At 45.8% G+C, this 16,046-nt stretch overlaps 1 protein-coding gene across 1 annotated transcript; it reads right to left on the reverse strand.

The window, feature by feature from the left end:
* Nucleotides 1–2,080: 2,080 nt before the first annotated feature.
* On the reverse strand, nucleotides 2,081–5,177 carry HTR1A (5-hydroxytryptamine receptor 1A). Its single transcript, XM_027634861.1, has one exon. It carries the CDS (start codon nucleotides 5,026–5,028, stop codon nucleotides 3,787–3,789), a length of 1,242 nt encoding a protein of 413 aa, XP_027490662.1. The 5' UTR covers nucleotides 5,029–5,177; the 3' UTR covers nucleotides 2,081–3,786.
* Between the last annotated feature and the right edge of the window lie 10,869 nt (nucleotides 5,178–16,046).

Consider the following 16,046-nt stretch of genomic DNA (forward strand, 5'->3'; position numbering starts at 1 on the left):
TACAAAATCTGTTTGGCCAATGTTGTTTTTACCAGACCTACAGCATGTTTCTGTCAGGATGGGACTGACATATGAAAGAAAGGAAGTCTTAAACATTTTACGTGTAAGATTTCTATTTAAATAGACGAAATTGTATGGTCACAAAATCTATTTTGCAGTTTGGACCAACACATCTTAAGCCTGGACATCTTTCCCTTTTTCCTACCCCTTCATCACCCCATCTTCAACCATAAGTACAGTGGGCCAGTGTAAGTATATTGCTATTGCTCTACCAGCATTCTTGTTAGATGTATGATTCAGTCCCAAATTCAGTCTTGACCAAAACCACAGAGAAGATAAAATTTAAAGTTATTAAACTTTCTTCTCATTTTACAGCAGCTGAAAGAGGCATTTTTAAAGGAAGATGTTATATCTATGCCTATCTTTGATAGTTGTAACGGACTCAAGTTGTTAAAACCCAATTTTCTGTGGCTCGGTTTAAAACATAAAATCTTTTGCTTTCTTTTCAGATTTTTCTTTGTTCGTTGCTTGAACTTCCATAGGAACTTTAAAACTGAAATGAAGCTCTCTACACTGTGAGGAGATTGCTCGTTAGTGGAGCAAATACAATATTGCAACTAACCACAAATACTGATTTAATACAGAATTGATTTCTCCCTTAAAACCGTTTGTTGTTTGTTTTGGGGGAGTTATTTCGTTTTGGGGGGGATTTTGGGGTTGGGTTTTTTTTGTTTTAAATCTTCGTGGAAATCAAATTAAGAATTTGAAAACTACTATACGGGAAAAAAAGGTCCATCTTTCAAAGCAGGCCGTTTCCTCCACATTCCATAATTAATTGCAAGAGAGCGGAAAAAAAGAAAAAGGAAGAGACAACAGAGGGAGTGAGAAACGTCAAACTGTTCAGAGAAACAGTCCCACGGAGGTCTGGGCCGGTATCTCCGTCGTGGCCGGTGCGGAGCCCCGAGACCGGGATGAAGGAGAGGGATGCGGAGCGAGCCGCCAGTGGCACCGTGGCTGCGGCCCCGGCGTTGGCGCCTCCGGAGTCCGGCCCATGCGGCCCTGCCGCGGGCCGGAGAGTGGTCGAGGGGTGTTTTCCCCGCCGAGGCGAGGCGGAGAGGCTGGTGGTGGTTGCGAACGTCGAAGCACGAGTGACCCGCGCTGCTCTGGCGGGCCCCTGACAAGGAGAGTAGCAGCGCTGTGGGGCCGCTGCCACGCTTCCCCTTGGAAAGAGGAGGCGAACGCCGGCACAGGGACACAGGCCGCAGACATGGACGGGAAACGGCGCGTCTCGCCTCACGGTACCAGACGGAGGGATGTGCGCTCCCAAGCTCAGGAGCAACCCCGCACCAGCCGGTCTGGGGCATGGCGGCCCGAGGGCTGCCCTCGCACTCTTGCCATCCCCGCCCTGCAGTGCGGGCGGGCGAAATAGATACAGGCAGCACAGAAGGGGCGACCCTTATGCCGCCCTGTCTTATGCGGCTCCGGGTGTTCTCTGCTTCGAGGTCTTGAGGCTGTCGGAGGAGTCGGGAGGCCCTGCTCCGTCCCACCCCGAAGTCAGGCGCCAACCCCCAGGGCGCGAGGGGACCCCCCGCGGTCTATGGTACAAGGCCAGAGGGCGCCCCACTTTCCCAGCTGGGATCGTTGCCGAAGAGTTTACAGGAAGGTTTACAAAGAAAAAAAAAACTAACTGGAAAAAGACAAAACGTGGAAATGCACTTGCCAGAGTCAGCGGGATGATAGAAAGGAGGAATTGAGAAGAACAAACCCCGCTGCACAGCAGCAATCCCGCCGCACCGCCAGCGCATCCAGGCCCTCGCGTCCCCGCTCGCGTCCCTGCCCCGCGGTGCCCGGCAGCTCTACCCAGGTGTTCCCGAAGTCACCGGATACCTGAGCGCTCAGGAGAAGTTTCGGCTCCCTAATCGCTCCAGGCTTACTCCTCTGACACTCTGGCGGCACTTAAGGAATATCTGGGACACCGTGGTTACGAGTGATCAAAGAAGAGATAAGATCAAAGATCACTTTAATTGCGAAAATAAGGCCAAATAGGATTTTCAGAAAATCAGCTACATATCCAAGGTTGCTAAAAGCACTATTTTCGTTTAATGTAAGAGAGTGAAGTTCAGAAATTACTGGACACTTACATTCACGTGACACACATATTTCACATTCCCTTTTACTTACAAGTAACACAGATTACACAAAAATAAACAGGAAAAAATATATATGTGTGTATATATATATATATATATTTGGTCAAGCATTCATTCCACGGGTAGGCGGGAGCCGGCCCACTGCCATTATCCGATCGAGCGCCGTCCCCTCCCAAGGCTGAAAGAGGCCTCGGGTCCCGGCCGCAGGGGGCGGGGGAAGCAGGGCAGGGGCAGGGCGGGCAAAGGGGCTGTGCGGCGGGCAACGCAGTCCTGCCCCAACCCCGGGCCCCGCGGGGAAGGAGGGGCCAAGCAGCTGGGCCAGTGGCAGAGCGGGGACCCTCTGCGGGCAGAGCCTGGCAGAGCCGCCGCGACAACCGGCCGGGCCGAGCTAGGCTCTCCTTGCAGTGACACTGCCTGCTTCTGTCCGCGGCTCTCAGCTTGCGGGGAGGGTCGTGCTTACCCCCGCCGGCGCTGTCCCGGGGGAGGAGAGTGCTTGCTTTCCCCACCTACGACTGCCGCTGGCAGATGCTCTCGGCCCCTCCCCTACTGCTACAGAGCACATGGCAATGTTTTGGTTGATCAGTTTGGATCGTCGTGTTGTTGTCTTTTTTTTTTCTTTTTTTTCCCCCGAGCAAAATGTGCCTCATCTGGCTGCCTCCGAAGCAACCGCAATGTCTCGGGAGAAACTTTCAAGCGGCTTAAGGAAGAGGGGGGGAAAAAAAGAAAAGAAAAAAAAGAAAGAAGCGCCACTTCGCAGGCTGCTTAAACTCGCTGTGCCGTTGCGAGCGGGGTATACTCAGAGATAGTCGCACAGCTCCAAGCCTTTCCTTGCTGGGAAACACTTAGTCGAAGGCATTTAAAAAAAATAATCCCCATAAATCTCCATATAATGAGGCGTGCGGTTGGGGTTTAAGTCCCATCATTTTCCTGTGCTGTAACAAAGGGAAGCCCGATGAACTGGAAGGTCCTAGCATAGCAGTAGAGCTGTCAGGCACAGGTAATGCAAACAGGGACACTGCTCTAAGTACTTTGCAAGATTACAAACCATGGTCGGTTTTCCCAAGAACACCCACTTGAAGGTTTCACAGCCCGGGAAGCAACGCGCCCAAAGCTCCTTCCTCCGCCTCCAGCCTCCACACTCACACTACTGCCAGACCGAGGTCGGACTCTTGAGTCCGCGTCGCCTCGTAAATCCATGAATAATCCCCGACACGGAGGTTTCCTGCATAGGGTGGTTTGTTTTTACCGATGCTACTTGGGCAGACACAGTGGCTTACAGCTACCACGAGCAACGACCTGCAAACCCTAAGTCTACCCAGAATGATGGAGGGGATGGAGGGAGGCGGGAGCGCCGGCGCCCGGCAGCGGAGGCCATGCAAGGCGAAGGCGGCCGCGGAGCCCTCCTGGGCCGAGCGTCCCGCGCCCTTCCCAGCGGAGCCCCGTCCTGCCTCGCGGGGCTTGTCCGGCGAGCGAAGGAGCGAGGGACTACGGCGAGCTGCGCGAAGGGGGAGATGGCGGGGTCCCCCACCCTTCGGACGGCGCTGTAGAGGAGCTGGGAGGGGGCACTCTGCGGCGCACGGCAGGCGGGTGGAGCGAGTAGGAGGACCCCGCTTGCCCCGTCCCGTAGCGGGGGGCTTCACTGACGGCAAAATTTGCACTTGATAATTTTCTTAAAAGCACTTTGGAAGTCTTTGTTGAAATAGGCATAGATAATGGGGTTGAGAAGGGAGTTAGAGTAGCCCAGCCAGTTGATTACTGCCCCCAGCCACGCGGGCATGTAGCACTTACTGTCACAAAAGGGCAGGACTAGGGCCACAATGAAAAACGGCAGCCAGCAGAGGATGAAGGTGCCCATAATGATGCCCAGGGTCTTGACAGTCTTCCTCTCCCGGGACAGAGCCATTCTCCGTTTGGCCTCCGTGTTCTTCTCATTGCGTCTCTCGAAGGAGGATGGCGGGGGGGAGTCGCACGCCTCGGTGGGCAGCGGCAAGTGAGTCTTGGAGGAACTGTTGCAGCGCTGGACCTCGATGATCTCCAGGGCAGTCCCGTCCTGGCCCTGCCGCACAGCGCCGTTAACACAGGCACCAGGCTTGGGCTCTACAGTTCGCCTCCAGCCCTTGTCGGGCTCCCCGTTGCCTTTCTTCTGCACGGTGGCCGGAGAGAGGGTGAGGCAGGTGTCGGCGATTTTCTTCTTCTCCGCTTTCTTCACTGTCTTGCGGATTCTAAAGCGGGCCGCCTTGAAGATGCGACCGTAGAGCACCAGCATGAGGAGAAGCGGAATATAAAAGGCGCCGAAGGTGGAGTAGATAGTGTACCCGTGGTCCTTACTGATGGTGCAGGCATCGGGGTTCGAGCGATCCTCCGGCGTTCTCCAGCCCAGCATGGGTGGGATGGATATCAGGAAGCCGATTAGCCAGGTCAGGCTGATAAGCACGGCCGCCCGTCGGGGAGTCCGCTTGTTAACATAGTCGATGGGGTCCGTGATGGCCCAGTACCTGTCCAAGGCGATGGCGCACAGGTGCAGAATGGAAGAGGTGCAGCAAAGCACGTCCAGCGAGATGAAGATGTCGCAGATGACCTGCCCCAGTGTCCACTTGTTCAGCACCTGATACAGGGCCGCCATGGGCAGAACCAGCACGGACACCATGAGGTCGGTGACGGCCAGCGAGCCGATCAAATAATTGGCCACGGTTTGCAGGGAGCGCTCCAGGGCGATGGCCGCGATCACGCAGGCGTTACCGCTCACGGCGCACAGGATGAGAGTTCCCAGGAGCAGGGAGGTGAGTACCTGGTAGCCCAGGGTCACCTCGGCGAGGCCAAGGCTGCCTGTCCCCTCGGGGGAGCGCGGTGGGGAGGTAGTGTTGTTGGCCACATCCATGCCGGGCGGGGGGGTCGCTTCAGGAGACAGGCATGGGAAGAGGCGCCGGTCACTTGTGCGCTTCCCTGGCAGGAGGCATCGCCGCCCCGTGCGCTTTGGCCACGCCGGGCACCCCCCGCTCAACCACCCCTCCCTTCCCTATATAGCGCGGCGGGAGGCGGCCGAGGCTCGGAGGACGGCGGCTGACGGAGCCGCCCCGCTCCCGCCCATCCCCGCCGCCTCTGCCCAGCGCGCAGCCCCGGGCCGTGGGGGCGGCCCTCCCGCCGCCGCTCGCCGAGCTGCTGCCCCTTGCTCTGCTGCTCTCCCGCGCCGTTCCTCCCTGCTCTGCCTCTTCGTGCTCCCCTAGCTTTCTCCCTCCCATCCATCCTCTCCTCCTTCCCCTCCCCTTCCGTCCCCTCTCCTTCCCGCCCTCCTGCGGGGGGGTCTGGCTGGGTCGCCGTCGTCGGGCGGGCAAAGGTGTCCGTCACTCCCTCCTGCCCCCTCTTCTTTGGGGGGGACACCGCAGAGAAACTCTCCACGACTGCCCTCGCCGTCTCCCAAATCTCGCCGCAGCTCCGCCCCGGCAGCGGTGCTCTTAGCTGCCCCTGGGGACTGGTGCCGGGACGGAGAGGAAGAGAGGCGAGGGGACAGCATTCTGTGAGCAGGCAGTGCCGGCTGGGGCGGGAGGGCACCGCACCGCCCGGGCTGCCCGCGGGCCGGGAGCGCCGAGGCGGGTGGCTTCGGAGGTGCCGATCGCCACCTGCAGGCAGGCGGCGGCCGCCTGAGTGCCTGGCGCTCGGCGGGGTTCGGCCGAGAACCGCGAACACGGGACCGGGCAGACTTCGTGCGGGTCGGCACCCTCACCCCCGCTCAGCCTCCCCAGGGCGCTGCCGGGGCTGCCCGGGGAGCAGCACCAGCCGAGGTGCCGCGGGTGCAGGGACAGCGGGAGCACGGGCAGCAGCGTCCGTGGGTGTCTCGGCAGGGACTGCTGTACAGACGCCCAGGGCTCCCGCTCACCGCTGACAAGTGTTGTAGCGATGAAAGCCCGATTCGTTATGATTCATGCCATCGGCCCAGCGTCCTGCCGTCGAGGGCTCAGCTCCAGTGCGCGGCTCCTCGGCCCCGTGGTTCCCCGCTTAAAGGCGGCATCGCCCCCCGGCCCTCCCGAGGCGGGAATTGCAGTGCAACACGCTGTTGAAATCACTGCTCTCTTACAACAGTAGCAACAAAGGAAGCAACAATAAAAAAGTGGTTAAAAAAAAAAAGATTTAAAAAAGCGTTATGATTCCTTTCGACAGGAGGGTGAAAGGCTGTGTCTGAAAGTGAAATGAGAAAAATATCACTGAGAACAATCTTGAATTAAAAAGTGTGTCAAATTGACACATCATAAGCAAATCAGTTATTATCCAGTAAATAGAACTAACAATCCTGGGAAGAATCTATAATTTAGAAAAAAAAAAAAAAAGTGGTGGTGTTTACTAACTCCGTCTGTCACTGAAAGACAAAGGAAAGTCTCTAACACAACTTCTGTGACACGTTTTCTGCTATATTGCGGCTCTGTATTTTGAACGATGGGAGTTCTCTCATTCCGCTCTGTAATTCTGCAAACTCAGAAAACGCAGAAAGCCGAATAAGTGATTGCTTAACAAGAAGATTTGCTGATTCTAACTTAATCAAACTTGAAATGAGGTTCACAGACTCTGGTTTGCACACCCTCACATTTCCTTCATCTTCTCTCAGTCAACACTTAAAAATAAAGTTGAGTTCATAGCTTCAAAACGTTTGGACAGATTTCGGCCGCTTTCTCTTTACGACGGTCCAGACCGCAGTCCAGACTGCATTTCTCCAGCCCTAGGCTTGCGATTTCCTCTATCTGATCGGGACATGGAGATGCGCTAGATAAGCAGATCAGAGCTTCACCCCTGCATGCCCGTTGTCTCAGCCGATCGCATCAACATTTACACGCTGCTGAATGAAGACTTAATGCTGTTGAGACACAGATTAAATGTTATCGGTATTTAAGTATGCAGTACGCCTTCACTACCAACTGCTATTTTCTTTTTAATGTCTCCTCAAATGCATGGAACGGTTAGCTTCTTAGCAGCTGCCTCTTATAAGGTTTTCCTTCAGTGAATCTGAGTTTGTTTTTGTTGTTTAGAGTCAGCCTGATTAAAAAAAAAAAAAAGGTACAAGTCTGGGAGGCAGGGAAACATCAAGGAGATTGTCCCAGCTTTCTTGCATGGTGGTGGGCAAGCCATTATACTAATTAGTTTAACCTGAAAATAGCGTTTCAAAGCCACGGGAGATGGGGGGTTTAGGAGTCCAGAATGGCTCTTGGGGAAATCGTCTCCAGAGGTGTTTTGCGCTGACAGGGCCAAGTGAAGTCAATCCCAGACACTTTTTCTCGAGAAATCCAATCGGAAAAAGTCGACAGGGTCCTTTTTCAACTGAAATGTTTTAAATTGGCCCCTTTTTTTGTTTTTGTGTTTGTTTGTTTTTAGAGATTGAAGGTCATTTCACTTTTAATTAAATTGAGAAGCAAGTTAGGCAACCATGGAGGAAGAGGAGAGAGTAGGAGGTGAAAGATGTAGACGAAGCTAAAATTCATTCTTTTGATGTGATAGTGTCTTTAATCCTACTAAGCACTTAAAGACCGAAATGCCTGTTAAACTTTCAAGCAGCTAAATGATGTGCTAATGTCTTTAGATAACCTAGGTGAAGCACTTAGGGAAATTCTTAAATAAAACCATACTCTCATAAATCCAACCTGACTTGAGAGTAAATGAATCCTTAAGACCACACAACCTGAAAAAGTCAAATTAAAATATTAATATTATTTAGTTATGATACAGCTGCAGCAAACAAGCGGCTCCTCATTAAGTAAAAAAAAAAAAAGGCATTAACAACAGTGGCAGAAGATGCTTTTCTGGGCAATTTCATTCCACCCATTTCAAAAAAAGAAAAGGAGACCTACATATTCTTGATGCTCTCAGATTATGATTATTATCTATTTGTCAATTTAAAGCTGAAATGCCACAATTTGATGGCAGCATTTTGTTCATGTTGTTGCATGTTACACTTTGGTTTGAAAAGGATTTGAGTCTTGGGCTTTTTTTTTTGCTATTCACCACAATAAGATACAGCATTTGTGACATTTGGGAGTTTATATTCCAGTATTGGTTTCAAAGCCAATGGGTTTAAAGACTAGGGAGCTAAGGAGATTAATTGTTTGAGTTTACTGAAACTGATAAGAGTATGTACAGTTTTCTGTCAGAGAAATTCCAAACAGATGTGCCAGGACACAACCTATTCAACTACAGCCCCCTTGAATTTTCTTGTGATGCATCTTTGAAGTACAGTCAAGAGGAATTAGCACTACTCCACACTGTTTGAAACCTTCTGAAAAACACATATAAATTTAAAATACAGAGAAGCAAACAAGAATTTCATGGCTGAAATGACTGTATCATTGAAACCCATTCCTTTCACACAAGTACATGCATTTCAGTACAAGATCCACTTCAAGATATCTGCTTCCATCTTTCATAAAAGACAAAATGTTTCACAGTAGTTAAAAAAATAAGCTTTGTCCTATAAAAGACTGAAAGATATAAGAAGGTGACAGAAAAGTTTAAGGTCATTGCTAGTATTGAAGCTGCATAGCTCTCAACAAACTGTTCTGGATCAAAATTAGTCCAAATTTGGCAAAGGGTTTAGTCATGACTTTGTGAACAAGATGAACCAACCAGGAAACTAAATGATTTTCAGTAACAGCAGCAGAACTATTCCCTATGTCCTATCTCTAGTTATGGCCAGTTTGTGAAATCCTGGACATCCAACTCATACTAAAGAAGAGGGACAAAAAATTCTCAATTGAATCTTACAGCTAGTCTATTCAGAATAAATACACTACAAATCCAGTGCAATAGCACAACAAAGAAGCCTAAATTTCCAACTTTTGGATCGCCTTTGTGCCATTTCAATACTTTTTTTCCTCTTTTGGGGCATGGAGGTGGGCTGGGTAGTTCTCCATGCTGTCCTGTCCAGACAGCCAGGAGCTGGCTATCTGTGACCCACTAGGAGTTGTGCAGCACTGAGACATTCCTGTAGTTCTGCTAGAGTCATCTGGGGTCTAACAGAGGCTACAGCATGAGCACTTTACTCAGCTTTAGGGCTGAGTTAGGTCCTATAAGGTACGGAGATATCTCTCAAGCTTCTCCTTAACACTCCCAGTTCTCCAAACACAGAACAGTTGCACCCAAGGTCAGGTCTGGAAAAATCTGTCAGTTCTATGCTAGACATGCTAAAGTAGCAGTGCTTTAAAAGCATATCTTTAAGAGGTCCTGGGAATGGTACAGCTAGGTTCACAGGCTGCTAAATCAGCTTCTGGTGGCTCTGCACCTATCCCAGTCAGATTTCTCTTCCCTCTTCATTGCATATTTAGAACCATACCTGTAATCTAAGCCTGATAACCCTGGAAGTACTTCCTGGAAGAAACAGGAATAACTGGAATGCCTGTCTATTATGTTTCCCATGGTATTAACCATGTTTCCATTGCCTGATATATCCCAGTTGACGCTGTCATCATAGAAAACAGTGAGCTGATGGCAAGTTCAGTGCCCTATTTTCATGCCATTCAGCTGTCTTACTGCAACTCTTACATTAGTCAATTTTATTAAGGATAGAAACTAATTATTTATAAAATACACACATTTTTATTTGCTGCTTCTATCGTTCTCTGCCAAGAGCTCACAGTAGTAAGTAAAATTACAGCAGAACTCAGAAAAACTCACAAAAGGAGATAATTCATTCCACCTCACAGTGTTAGAAGTAATAGAAGAGTATGTGAACATTTCATCGAGAATGAATAAGTGTTATGTATATTCAAGGAACATCACTGAAGTGAAACTGTTACTAATGATGCCTGCTATCAAAATCCTGGGGCAGCTTTTATGTGACTCTAGAAGTTTAATTTTTAAAGATGTTTGCTTTCATATTCTTCCTCTGTGAAGTAAAGAGACTTTCAAGAATACTTGTTCAAACATAAGTTTTCATAAGTTTGCAGAAACTTATCAGAATTTTGGCATTGTGGGAAAAGTTGACTTTAAGCTATATTTTCTGTCTTACCCCTTCTGTTACACAGTGCAGCTGTGATGAAGAAAGAGCTGGGAGATTGTCTTTTAACCATTTGTGCATTTTCTTGATGCTAAAGCTCCTAAGCACGGATTTGACTCCAGAGAAACTCTGGGAAAATCTGCTTACTCAACTCTAAGCACACTGCAGGGAACAGAGCCATGTACCAGCTCTGCTGGGGTTTTTATCAGCACATCTGTGTCAGAGACAAAGGAGAGCAATACACAGAACTGGTGCATTAGGAGCTGGTCTCTGTGAAGAAAGATTTCGTAGCTGGTTAAGAATCACCTGTGTGGTGCAATACAGTCTCAAGAAACCAGAATATGCCTGCATGGTTTTTTAAAAACTATATTCTGATATTGGTAATTTAATTATTAACACTAGCTCACAAGAAAGTTTTTCTCAACTAAATTTTGCAAAATAAATCACCATCAAGCCTTTTTGTGAAGAGTTTAAAGCCCACAATTACAGCAGCAAAACACATCCTTTAACTTCTAGTGATTCCAGGGACATCATTGGGACTATTTGAATACTTAAGAGTTAACTCCTGATTCAGCAAAATACTTATAAAAGTGTTGGAACCTGCAGGCATTTACATTCTTCAGTGTTACTGAATGAGATCACATAGCTGTATGTTTGCTTGAGGTTACAGATCAGTACACTGTAGTAATTTCAGCAGTGTTTTTGCCTTAGGAAAGCAGATAAATCTGTCAAATTTCTAAATCAGATCAACACATTGAATGGTGATATGGACACAAGAGGGAATTCCTAGAGCATGCATGCAGTCTTGAAACATAAGTAGGTGAGAGTACCGTTTAACTATATATGTACAATGAACCAACATGTACTGGTACTCCAGACAGGTACCCCGAATTTTTTCTTTCAACCACCTGGGACTAGAAATCAGTTAATAGGTAAAATACAAGAAGCCTTAGAGTATATATAATACATAATCCTCAGCAGTTCCAGGATGAAACCACTCAGTTTTGAGCTTGGCAAATAGCATTCTATAAGCTTCCTATAGGGGTTGCTGTCTTTGTCATCATTGCCTTTCAAGTTGGCAATTCTAAAATTAAACCAGATCTCAACTGCTGCTTGGCCTGCAGTGAAATACGAAGAATTGCCAGAGATGCTGCCAATACTCTCATGTACACCTGAAAACACCAAAGCAGGTTGAAAGCGATGTAGGAACTTTCACAAACTGCTTCTGTTTTAACATAAGTAATCCAAGCAATACAGTAGCTGTGAAATACATTGCAATAACTTTAAGTAACAAATTAGCTCAGTTTACATCATATTGTCTAGGGACCTCTTGTTTATTTGGGGCTTGGGGTGGGATTTTTCTGTTGATGAAGTAACAATTATATTTGAAATAAATGCATATGGAGCCAAGAGAATATAGTTTAGTAAATATTTTAAGAGGAACATAACCAATTGATTACAGGCTTCAGGAAGTCAGTTGTGCAAAGACAATAGAAAAAGCAAGAGCAGTTTTTCCATGGTAGAAGAAATAACTCATCAGCATTCTGATGAAAGAAGTCAGTGTCCTGGCTGACTTGAGCTGCTAAAAGTCATTGTTTAGCTGGGAACCTGCCAAATGTCCCTCATGTACACAGAGTGGAAATACTGAAAAAAATTAATGAACAAATAAAAGCTAGTAAGATATTAATCTCTTTTGTAAATAGGTTTGTGGAGCATAGCATAATGAAGTTGGAGAGAACTTTGTCACTAAATTACTGGTAGCTCAACTTGTAATACCCTCGTCAAGGGTTTATATTATGTGCATTTTAAAGCTAGGGCTGAATGAAATACAATAAAAAAAATATTGGCTGGAATTAATATAATCCACCATCAAAGAAAGTCACAGTTTAAAAAACAATCCTTTAAAAGGAAGGTTGTAATGGTCATAGCTGCATATATGGTATATATATTTTCTTCTGTTGATTTTGTTTCACATTGGCACCAAACTGCTCTGCAGGCTTAGAATAGGATTGCTGAAATAGGATCTTGCTGAAATCAGCAATATCCATAAAATGAGAAAATATGCAACATGTGGTTAAGCAGGACCCTCAGCTAGTGAAATGGCAGGTTTGGCAGTACTGAAAAAAATTTTCACATTTCTAAAATTAAGTTCTGAAGGTCATTTAGCCTGGTCTTTTACATGGCACAGACTGTTTTATTTCTGCCATTTACTCCAACACTTATCCAAGTAATTTATTATGCAATTTTGATTTGAAGGCCTTTGGTCATTAAAAAAAAAGAAACTTTCGTAGTTTATTACAATATTTCAAACTTTTGTTGTTAAAGCCCATGCTTAAGATCCAGTTTGAATTAGTCTCATTTCAGCTTCCAGTTCTAATTTACATCAATTAAACCTCTAATATCTTTTTTCTTTATAGATACTGAAGACAGTTTTTAGCTGTAGGATATTCCACAGAAAGAAAATTAAAGAATTATAGTAACTGTCTCAGTTTAATGAGACTGAAACATTTTGTTAAGGAGGGTGAGTTATGAGGGAAACCAAACTCCTCCCTCTAAGCAATTGTAAATCTGAAATTAAGAGGCTCCAACTGAGGAAGTATGGAGAAAGAAAAAATAACAGCCCTTTATTAAAGGATATATGTGTATTGGTAGAAAAACAAAAGAACACAAAAACAACCAAACAATAACCCTGTACCCAACAGGTAGAGAGGCTGATCACATCTGTGGGCTGGGCTGGACTAGGCATTGATCAGTGGATGGTGAGAAACTGTATTGTGCATCATTTGTTTCTCTTGGATTTTATTCCTCTCAATGTCTCTCTCTCTCCTTTTCATTACAGTCATTACTATTATTATTTTTATGATTATCATTAGTGCTGTTATAATAACAGTATTTGTCTTTGCTTCAATTATGTGACTGTTCTTATCTCAACCCGTGAGTTTCACTTTTTTTCCCAATTTTCCTCCCCACTGGGGTGGGAGGCAATCAGTGTGGGAGTGAGCAAGTAACTGGATGGTACTTAGGTCTGGGGTTAAACCATGACACATCCACAGGTGAAACAGGGGGGAGATTTTTTTACCAGTTGTGATGTACTTGCAAAAATAACTGCAACTATGGCATCAATCTGTAGTTTCTTGACACACTGGGTCTGGCTTTAGGGCTCCCATTACTAGATCAAAATCAGTACCATCACATGACACAAGAGCACTGATACAGCAGAAATTATTGGCAGTTTGAGACATTTTCACACCTTTTGATGGGCTTTGTACCGTAAAACCAATATAATCTGACCTCCTGTGTTTGGCTTTTGGCATAAAACCAGTCAGGAATTTCACAGTGTGCTTCAGCTAAAGCAATATAAACACAGACATAAACTGCATGCTTGATTTGAATCAATTTTCTACAAATAAGTGATTCAATAATGTGAGTTTTTTTGGTATTCATAACTGAAACTATAGTCTCTCTCTGGAGTGATACAATTCAAAGCAACAGCCATTAAAGAGATGTCAGTGGTACAATTATCTCACTGGTTTTTTAACTCTGACATCTGATGTCATTGCCATGAAAGTCTGGGAAAAGTTCCCATTAAACAGAGTTTAGGACTGCAAAGAGGTGGTCAAGTCACCTTTTCTCCTATATACATATATATGTACTTCCAGTGCCCCCTCCTTTTTCTACTCAAGAACAGATTTGGTCCAATAAACTGGAATCTTTCTTTGAGTTAGGGATTGCGTAAACAGGACAGTGGCCTGCTCCACTCTTTCATCCTTTCTTACCATGAATTCAAGGGACCCCTGTTGGTCTAGTGGTTAGGATGCTGCATTCTCACCACTGCAGCCTGGGTTCGATTCCCTGTCAGGGAAACTCCCCCAGGCAGATGGTGCTTGTCAGCCCTGTAAGGCCATCCATCTAAGAGAAGGTCACTCTAAACAAACCTACGTCCTGAGGACCTCACTGCTCCTGTCCAAGCTTGCTTGGCCCCGGCAGATGAACCTTAGGATTAAAGGGTGGGCTCAGCTCAGCGCACACTGTGTCTCACCTAAAAAATCCACTGCGCAGGCTCGAAGGGTAAAAAGCTTTACCAAATCTTCGTTCGCAAAGACTGACCATACATATACATACCATGAATTCAAATGGCAGATTCTTTGTATCCTGTGATAAAGAATTCTGTAATCTTTTTCTGATAACTATTGTTCACATTATTCACAAAAGAGGAGTCTCATGCATTGGTGAAGGAAAGTTTCTGTCCACATATGTTTTCTGGTCTCATATTCTCTTCCCAGCCCTCACAGGAAAACTGGACCAAGGATTCTACTAATCTAATGTCTTACAATAAGGAAAGTACATAAGGTTCCCCCAGTATCTTCTCCCTTCACCTCAGAGCACCAAAAAAAAAAAAAAATTACAACTAGAAATGTTAAAGGGAGATCCAGATCCCTGTTTATTATAATGAAGAGGTCTGGTGTCACACCTCATGAAACACCACTGCAAACTGTACTTCTCCATTTCACACCAAATGGTAGGTGGTAAGACATGCCTGAGTCTCCACTGATGCATTTCCAAAAAAACTAATGCAGCTGCACTGGAGGAGCACAAAAGGAGTCAGCGAACTGCAACACCAAACACGGTTGGGGAAAGTTCACAGCACATTTTAGGAGTACTTTTCCACAGAGAAAAGCCACAAGGGAAAAACAGATATCAGAAATATCTTGTTTTTCTGTGATAAAATTATTCTCCATATGTACAAACTGGTGTTGCCAGTTTAAACAACCTGATGATGTGCTTATGTATTCTCTCCCTAGCATTAACAATATGGCCTGTTGTGCACAATATGACATCAGCTGTTTTTTTAAATTTGCTTTTCCATTGTAGTTCTAAAATAATAGACTCTTTCCTTTCTGTTCACTTCCCGTCATGTTCCATTAGTATCTCCCCACAGAGTAATAAATTCTGTGATTTTCCCCCACATATAGTATATAAACAGGGCCAGGAGTTGGACTCAGTTATCCTGATGGGTCTCTTCCAACTCAGTGTATTCTGTGATTCTATAATTCTGTGATTCTATGATATATGATTATGCTTGATCACTTGTTCCTAAATGTTCACCACAGTTTATTTCATCTATCCAGTCTGGTTTGCTTCTCCTGGCTATGTTAAAACAGCTCCTAATGATATCAGTTACTTACTCAATTAATCATGAGAATCTTACTCAGCTATTCCTCAGAAAAGATATACCCTTCCTCTGTGATGTTGTGGGGTTCAATGTGGTGAATCTCAGGGTTATTAAATTCTGCGAAGACCGCTGACTGCTTATTAAGATATTTTTCCCTGGTTTGTTTATATTCATGTCATGAATTTAAAGAAAAAGCTAGCCTTTAAAAATATAATATATACAGATAAAAGGAATATTATTTGCATTTACTTTTTGGATGTGATCACAAAAGGAATGTTCTTTTGAGTGTCAACTCTTTATTATACTCTGAATTCAAGTCCTCCTCTCTTTTCTCTCCGATATTTAAAACCCTCTGTAGTACAATGATATCTGCAGACTTTCTCTCTCTTTTTTCCACCATCCAGGCCAATAACTAAAATTTTGAACAGAAGCATGCTATAGACAGGTTTATGCGGTAGTCCTAGACTGAGAGCACATGGCTGAGAATTGCGTTGTGTTTCCGCACTGGATGACGGTTTCATCCAGACCACCTTTCCAGCAAATAAGAATGTCAAGCAGGACAGTGACATACTGAAGCCAGTATCTCATATAACCTGTTTCTCCCTTATTTAGTAGGCTGGTTCTACCAGAAGAGGAAATTACAGTGGTTTTCATTATTTGATCTTGAGAAATCTACATTGGATACTTTAATTGGCATTGTTGTCCCACAGATGCTCACAAAAGTGAATGTTCTAGCACTTTAACTGTTGTT

The sequence above is a fragment of the Corapipo altera genome, unplaced genomic scaffold, assembly GCF_003945725.1.
Source record: "Corapipo altera isolate COAL_440 unplaced genomic scaffold, ASM394572v1 61411, whole genome shotgun sequence".
NCBI classification, from domain to species: Eukaryota; Metazoa; Chordata; class Aves; order Passeriformes; family Pipridae; genus Corapipo; species Corapipo altera.